Source organism: Scomber japonicus, chromosome 19, assembly GCF_027409825.1.
Source record: "Scomber japonicus isolate fScoJap1 chromosome 19, fScoJap1.pri, whole genome shotgun sequence".
NCBI lineage: Eukaryota > Metazoa > Chordata > Actinopteri > Scombriformes > Scombridae > Scomber > Scomber japonicus.
In genome coordinates, this window is record NC_070596.1 from 9991230 (window position 1) to 10000102 (window position 8873).

Genomic DNA, 8873 nt, shown 5'->3' on the forward strand with positions numbered 1-8873 from the left:
AGATCAGCACTGAGAAATGTGTCAACTACACCAAAAACAAAATAGTGCTGATGCTTTTTTAAATGATCATTCACTTATTTTTTTCACATAAGAAAGTAGATACCCTGAGGAATTCAGAAGTTGGGCTGTTTTGTTTTGATGACAAGAACAGATCACACGATAGAATTAGGATTCAAAAACTCTCCCATATAGTTGAATCCACCCTATTTCTGGACACATCATGAACTATCCAATTTTAAAATTCAGCTGAATCACATCACTTTAGAGCTGGGACTTAAACATGTCAACATGCTTACGACCAAAACATTTGGACTTATTCTCGAAGTTTATAGCATCTTCTAAAATGTGATTGTTTAGCTCTGTCGGGTCTGATTACACTTCAAAGCAAATCTAAAATGTTGTTAGACTTCAGACTGTAGGCCTGTACTAGGCTACATCTCTAATAAAATGAATACAGTGTTTGTATCATTTGCTCTCTGCTTTGTTAGTTGAATCACTAAATGCCTTTCTATCCATTGGCTGTATTCCAGTAAAAGCTCAGAGCAAGTGTTTTGATCTGTGTGATATGATGTGGTTATTGACCAAAAAAATGTAATATAGGTTTTGGTGTGAGAGTACCTCTTAGATTGACTCAAACATTGTTAATGAAGAAATACATGTTAAAAATAAAATAGAAAAAAAGAGGCTCTAATCTCCTATTCTGTCATGTAGAAAATTTCATGAACAAACAAGGATGATCCTGTGATATCATCACTCCTGGGTAACAGCTCCACCTACTGGATATCTTTGGTAAACACTGGAAACTTCCTGAAAACTCTGGACCTCCTCTAGTTAGAATATAAAAGTTTGGACAATCTCACTGCTGAGACAGAAAGCAACACAACCAACACAGAAGACAACAGACTCTTTAACAATGCTTTATCTCACAATAAGAGGACTCAGCACTAAACACACAGTGAAGATGCTGTGCTCTCCTGGATTCCAGTCTGCGCTCAGTCCATTGATGGACTTCTACTGGCCTGTGCGCCGTCTGTGGCCAGAGGTCAAACCTCTGCTCTACCGGCAGGATCTACTACAAAAAACATTCCACGAGCTGCATAGAAGTCTGGAGCTGATGGACAAACTTCAACACAAGATCCTGGAGGAGCCTTTCCAACCAGTCTCCTACCAGCTAGAGAAAGAGGGAGAGCAGTTTAAACTGACCCTGGACACTCAAGGCTTTTCCCCAGAGGAGCTGTCTGTCAAGCAGGTGGGAAACAAGCTGAGAGTCAGTGGGAAGACAGAAAAGAAGCAGGAGGATGGGAAAGGCTCCTACTTTTACAGATGCCAGGAGGTCAGACAGGAGTTTGATCTGCCTGAAGAGCTGAACCCTGAATCCATCACTTGCTACCTGGCACCAGATGGGAAGCTCCACATCCAGGCAACCAAAGCTCTGAGTATTGGGGAGGCTGAAAGAGAGCTGCCTATCAAGAGCAGCTTGGAGGAGAAAAAAACAGCAGAGTCTGAGTTCACAGACAGAAGACATCAGCACAGAGAGAGACAACAGCACACAGGACAAACCTAAAAACATGGACTGATGTATGTGCCAATGTATAGGAAATGTACTTTACACATGTTGTAACTGATGAACTGGGTATGATTAATATGTAAGGAAAAAAACAAAACTCTTGTTCTTTGGCTTTGTATTAATATTTTTGTCTTCTTGGGATGTAAACATTGCCTTGTAGGTCACAAAAGTAATACAAAAATATTAGAACACTTTATAGTGTATGACTATAAAACTAAACTAACTAATGAAATAGGTTCATTAAAGAGATACTTCAGAGATTAAGTGCTACACTTTCATATATTTGGTAAAATTGAGGCAGAAGAGGCTGAGATATCCTGACTTTGAGTTTATGGCTCTCGCTCCAAAAATCTGGATCCATCTATATTCTCATAACACAAACCAACAACATCTTAACCCTTAACCTAAATATATGTTGCAGTGTCACAGAAGGTGTCATAAGCCTTTTTCACACATACATTTTGACATGTCACAGTAAGAAAACTAAAGGTGTAAATAACACAGTTAATGATGGCTGAATTCCATTTATGGTATTGTACATGTTGACTCACTGTCACACAGTCATGGCTGACTGGATCTATTGAATAGAACAGATCTAATGCCTTCTCTTATATGTGCTGCTAAAAAATAAAAATGCTTTCTCCCTCACACCACTTCTGGCATGTCTTGAAGACATCAAAGCCTGGATGGCCTTGAACTTTTTAAACTTCAACAAAAAAAGAAAAAAAAGAAGTGATGGTGTTTGGTCCCAGTGGCTCTTGTGAACCCCCTCTTGTTGACTTGGGCCCTTTGGCAGATTATTTAAAGCCAACAGTTTCAAACATGGGTTTTAAGATGGACAGTGATTTTAAATTGGATCGGCAAATTAGTGCTGTGGTGAAGTCCAGCTTTTTCACATTAGACAGCTGGCAAAGGTGAAGCCCTTCCTCACACTACAGCACTTTGAAACAGTAATCCATGCCTTCATCACATCCCGGCTGGATTACTGCAATGCACTATATTTTGGAGTCAGTCAGTCCTCCATCGCACGTAAGAGGGAGCACATAACGCCCATCCTGGCCTCCCTGCACTGGCTGCCTGTGCACTTTAGAGTCCATTTTAAGATTATTTTATTTGTTTTTAAATCTTTAAATGGTCTGGCCCAGTTTTACCTCTCTGAGCTCCTTCACCCCTATGCTCCTGCTCGGTGCCTCAGGTCAGCTGATCTGCTGCTCCAGGAGGTACCAAGGTCAAAACGGAAATTCAGTCGGGATAGAGCTTTTTCTGTTGCTGCTCCTAAATTATGGAATGAGCTTCCTTTACATATTAGACAAGCCTCTGTCCATTTTTAAAACTCGTCTTAAAACCCATTTTTATTCCTTGGCTTTCAACCCAGCATGAGACTCTGTTCCTGTTTTAGTGTTTTATGGTTTGTTTTTAGTTATTGTTTTAGTATTTATTTCCTGTTATTTGTTTTATGTACCTGTGTTGTTCTATCTATTTATGTACAGCACTTTGTTTCAGCTGTGGTTGTTTTAAAGTGCTATATAAATAAAGTTGAGTTGAATTGAGTTGAGTTGAGTTGAGTCTTAAAACTAATATTTATTCATTTGTAGAAAATAACATCAAATTAACTCAAATGTGTCTTTTTCACATATTAGTAAAAACAGTGTATGATTTGATAGTTTGAATTGAACTGAATACAGAATGGCTCAAGTCTTCATTTACAGTATCTACGTTCCCTTTTTGACATCTGAGTCCATTTACATTAAAATGTCTGCTCTTAAAGTTACTGCCACTGAACATGGTTTTGACATCAGTTTAAAAGTGGTTGGATCCTTTTTTTTACTTGTAGTCAGGTGAAGGTTACTTCTGATTCATTATTTCTGTCTATTGTCACATAAAAATCAGTGAAGTGAACTAAAATCAATTGTGAATGATTATCAAAGAAGTAACAAATCATAATTCTAAAAGTACCTTGATATTTTTCCTGTAAAGTCTCCTTTGTGACTGTACTGACAGTAATAAAGTCAGACATTAACATTCACACCAACAAACACACCAACAGAAGACAACATCAATCTGTGCTAAGCATTTACAACCAGCCAATACTTAGTAAAGATAAAATAGGAATGGAGGTCATGTTGAACACCAATAGGGCATAAATTGGTGCAATTTAGCTGTTTTCTCCCTTCCTTTTAATAAAAATGAAACACACATTTTACAAGTATTCAATAATCTATGTAAATGTGTAATGTATGCATTTAAATTAATATCATATCATTATAGCTATAAACCAACCAAAAACATGATTTAAATTCATTTATTATTCAATTTACAAAATACAAAGCATGAATGATCAATATTTAACACTTGTATAAAACACATTCCCTATACATTAGCACAACTACATAGACTTCAGTCCATCAGTCCATGTCTTCAGGTTTGTCCTGTGTGCTGTTGTCTCTCTCTGTGCTGATGTCTTCTGTCTGTGAACTCAGACTCTGTTGTTTTTTCTCCTCCAACTCCCTCCTGATAGGCAGCTCTCTTTCAGCCTCCTCAACACTCAGAGCTTTAGCTGCCTGGATGTGGAGCTTCCCATCTGGAGTCAGGTAGCAGGTGACATTTTCACAGTTTAGTCCTTCAGGCAGATCAAACTCCTGTCTGACCTCCTGGCATCTGTAAAAGTAGGAGCCTTTCCCATCCTCCTGCTTCTTTTCTGTCTTCCCACTGACTCTCAGCTTGTTTCCCACCTGCCTGACAGACAGCTCCTCTGGGGAAAAGCCTTGAGTGTCCAGGGTCAGTTTAAACTGCTCTCCGTCTTTCTCCAGCTGGTAGGAGACTGGTTGCTTGGCCTCACTGGTTTGGAAAGGCTCCGTCTCATCCAGGACCTTGTGTTGAAGTTTGTCCACCAGCTCTAGATTGCTGCACAGCTCTTGAAGGTTTCTTTGCAGTAGATCCTGTTGGTAGAGCAGATGCTTAACCTCTGGCCAAACACTGCGTACAGGCCAGTAGAAGTTCATGGATGGACTGAGCTCAGACTGGAATCCATGAGAGCACAGCATCTTCAGTGTGTGTCAAGTCCTTTTGTTGTGATGATGAAGATGAAACACTGTTAAAGTGTCTGTTGTCTTCTGAGTTGGTTGTGTTGCTTTCTGTCTCAGCAGTGAGACTGTCCCAGGTTTTATATTATAACTGGAGGAGGTCCAGAGTCTTCAGGAAGTTTCCTGTTGTTACCAGAGCCCTCCACTGGGTGAAGCTGTTACTCAGGAGTGATGACATCACAGGATCATGTCAGTGTTTTCAGGAACATTCCTGCAGTTGCAGTAGTTCAACAGTAGATGTCACTGAAACTTATGTCATTACATTAGTGGAAATCTACCCAAATTGCAGTAATCACATAATCTAGCTTTCCATTAGTTTTGGGCTGTCTGGTTTTATTTATCCACTTTTCCCAGGAACAAAAAAAAACACCCACCAAGAATTGTAGTAGTGTGATATAGTGCTAAAAGCAGCTTTGGTAAGTAGCCTGTGAGTAGATTTATGTATAATTACATCAAAATTTGGTTCACCGTGCCTCCATCTTTCTCCACTTCCTCATTAGTGTTATACTGCTACATAATCTCCCTCTCAAGGCCCTTCGATTGACTTTGTCTTCCTCTGCAAGTACTTTACTCTGAAGCCACTGGCTGCCTATTAGTCCCAAAATCAATGATTGAGACCAGACAAGAAAATACTTCAATACAGTAAAAAGAAAAGAAGAGAGGTAGCCAGGTTACTACACATTAGTAAACGAGATTGTAATTGTAATTGTTGTATTTTTCAGTGTGGAAAAAGAGGCACTCATTGTCCTCTGTGTTTGTTGATGTTTTTCTGCAACAGCTTTTACACTCCCTAGAGGAGATCATCTCTTGGGGACTCGTTTCCCATGTCCTCGTCTTCCAGCAAATGAAGATGTTTTTTTTTCATGTAATTTTGTAATTTTAGTCTCTTTCATGTCATGTAAAAAAAGATAAATATATACATATTTGTATTGTAATATCTATATATATAGTGTATATATATATATATATATATATATATAAAGAGGGTTAGATAAAGATAAAACAATCACATCATCTGTCTTAACACCCACGTGCAAACCAGTCCACTTCTACAGGATCAAGACTAAAGGGGAATATCAAACAGACAATAGATGCTTTCATTGTTCACTCTGCTTTGCTTGTAAGGCTGGTGACTCACGAGCTGCACAATGCTTTACCATCATTTTGACTCCATATCTGCCTTTTCAAAGATATGATCTTATATCATCTTCATTTTCTTCTTGCAACCATAAACAAAATGAATAAATATATAGCAATGATTAATACTTATGCGTTTGATAGATAAGTATTTATTTGTCCTTGAACATCATACATTTTTCATTTGAATCCTTCAGGAAAACAACAAATTCCTGTTGGTTATTTCCATTTCCAATTACATCCATTACAGATAACAGAAAAATCAATCACTTTGGACTTCCAATTCAGATGTGAAGGAAAACACTAAAGCATTAAATTTCTCAGGCCCATTTTTTTTCTTTATCTTCATTTTATCAGCAACATATTCTGGCATGTTGTACATCAATTAACTTGAACTGTCAGCACAAGAACATTCAAGAATCATTTTTCTGAACATTAAACCCTGACTAAGTGATAACCACAATTAATGTCAAGTATCACTATAAATTATCACTGAAGTAACAAAATAGGTCACAAAAGCATCCATTGCATTTTAAGTGTTGGGTAAAATGGATGCGAGACATGTTAAAATGTAGTGTTAACTGGCACAGCTGACTTAAAGGAAACAACAGGGCAAAGTAAAACAAGAAAACACATGATTAAAACACACAATTTATGTTCACCGGCAAACATAGCATAAAGATATCTGAAATATTATCTCTAAATATTATGAAATAATATGCATAATATTATATTTTCTGCATTAGTTAGTCAAATCAAGTTGAAAGGGTACAAATACATACTCACATTCATTTTTTTCTTTTTTCTTTTTTTTACAGTAAGGTATATGCCCCTATTGTGTAATGCCCTTGTAATACAAGTACCCTTTGAGGTAGATCAGTTACCTCCTCAGTTTTACTCTTCAGAGGAAAGGTACATTGCATGTGACCTTTTGAGTGTACCACCTAGCTGACATGAAGATGCAGTCACAGTTGATACGTTTTTCAAATGAGTGTGGCAGCAGCATTCATCCTGTACTCAATGAAACCTATTTGGCAGGCAAATGAGCCTCAACATTGACCAGGCAGATTCTGGAGCTGCTTCCACAGTGTCAACATCTCCTTGGGACTCCGTTTGTGAACGAGCAGAACAGATTTGTAAGCACAGGGATTCCCCCGGTCTGTCACTGGAAGATCAAATGTTAAAAACCCGGGATTGTGGCTTGGAGAGAGCCCAAGTCTGTTCAGGCACATGCCCAGATACACGTCGTCTATGGGGAAAAGGCGCACCCTGTTAGACACCTCTTTCAATCGCAATGCAAGTGAACCAGAATACACCACCCCTCCTCCACCAGCATATGGTGGGTATGCACCTTTGTAGAAACTTTCTGGTATGTAGTATTTGGTTGATGGCTCACGGTTTGGCATTGCGTTATTGATGACATCCCCCACAAACAAATCCATGTTAGTTTCATTTGTATAGGCTCTCCACTGGTTATGCTCCATCAACTGCTTGTGCAGGTAATCCAGAAGGGCGCCTGTTCGAACAAAGACATCATCATCCCCTTTGAATACAAAGATGGCAGTGGGGCAGTATTGCTGGAGCCAATGCCAGAACAGCAAGTCCTTCAGGGTCAGGTTAAAGAAACTGTCTCTGAAATCCCACTGTAGGATGTCCCTGTATTTCTGGTTCTCAAGCTCCAGGAGGTTTTTGAGGTCTGGATGAGGACCTGTACTTGAGTCCTGCCTGCCAAGCAGAAAAACTGTGCGCACTAATCCACCTTTCTTATTTGAACCACCCTTCACCAGACCACTGCGTCCCCATGTTTCACGGATAGCCTGCCTGTTTTCAAAGTTTCCCACTTGAGATTTGATGGCCATGAGGAGCATAGGAGATTCAAGACCAAAGCTAATGTTCTTCCTTCTACACATATCAGGCTGATTGATAAGGAGGGGATATTCCCTACAGTGCATTGACCTGATAAATGCCCTCATTTGTTCTGGCAAGCTGTTGATATCATGTAGACGAGGGACTGAACACATGTGCGACATGCAGTCAGAAAGGCATTCATCCTCAATTTGTGATAAAAGCTTTACCTTTGGCTTCCTCAATACCCCAGTTGCATTTCCGCGCAGTATCGGATTGTGCTGACGGTCCCAAGTGTGCTGCAGCTGGTTCCACAATGCACTGTCCTCCAGACGGAGGTTCCAGAAAGGGCTAAGGGGGTGGGAAGCCAAAGCCCCAGAATTTGCAGAAATCCCCGGAGCAATATAGTGGATGGTTATTTTTGGAGGAGTGTAGGACATGGTGACGAATATGGACACCATTATATAAATCACAAGGTGGCCGGTCATCATACAGGGCAGCAAGCACATGCACAGGAGTCTCCCATTGCATTTGCAGCATTTACCCATTGTTTGTGGCAAACAAATTGGACACACTCCTGCACACACATAAGAAAAAAAACATTAAAATATTTTTGAATAATCATAACAGAAAAAACTATTTAAATAACCCTCTTCCTTGACTGAACTCCACTGCAGTGACATGACTTTACCTATGAGATTTTTATAGCTAACACTGCAGTCAACCCTCTGGAGTTTCTGTCTCCTTGGTGATGGTCCAGTGAGATTTATTATCTGTTCTTGTCTTCATACTCAGAGCATCATCTTGCACCTACCTGCCGGTAGGCACACAGCCCCTTTAGACGTAGTGTGGAACATACAGTATATTATGCAATAAAGCAGATAAAATCTCCCTTTCTTTTTTGACCTAGACCTTGAAAGGTGAGTAAACACAACTCAGGCAACAATTAAATAACAATTTGGTCTTCACTTGTCCTCCTTTAGCCTATGTATTTCTAATTTATTTTCTTTCTTCTTAACAAAGTTGCAACAGTGTATGCAAAAGTATTGTACCCATTATACTGTCTCAATAGTCTGTCTTAAGTCTACAGACATATTTACAGTTGTTTGCCAACTCCTTACTACTGTAATTTAGTCAATGAACAGAAAACAAAGCATAAAAATACTTACAAGTAAGTGAATTTTTCCAGTTGCTATTGCCGACTGAGAACAAACACACAGCGACTTGTGGTGTAAAGCTTT

At 39.3% G+C, this 8873-nt stretch overlaps 2 protein-coding genes and 1 pseudogene across 2 annotated transcripts; 1 reads left to right on the plus strand and 2 right to left on the minus strand.

Annotated features, from left to right (window-relative positions):
* Positions 1–814: 814 nt before the first annotated feature.
* On the plus strand, positions 815–1577 carry LOC128380683 (heat shock protein 30-like; annotated as a pseudogene).
* Positions 1578–3972: 2395 nt separating this feature from the next.
* On the minus strand, positions 3973–4611 carry LOC128380684 (heat shock protein 30-like). The gene has a single exon (XM_053340551.1). The coding sequence runs from the start codon at positions 4609–4611 to the stop codon at positions 3973–3975; it is 639 nt and encodes a 212-aa protein (XP_053196526.1).
* A 2225-nt stretch (positions 4612–6836) lies between these two features.
* si:dkey-175m17.6 (N-acetyllactosaminide beta-1,3-N-acetylglucosaminyltransferase 2) lies at positions 6837–8180 on the minus strand. The gene has a single exon (XM_053339707.1). It carries the CDS (start codon positions 8178–8180, stop codon positions 6837–6839), a length of 1344 nt encoding a protein of 447 aa, XP_053195682.1.
* Between the last annotated feature and the right edge of the window lie 693 nt (positions 8181–8873).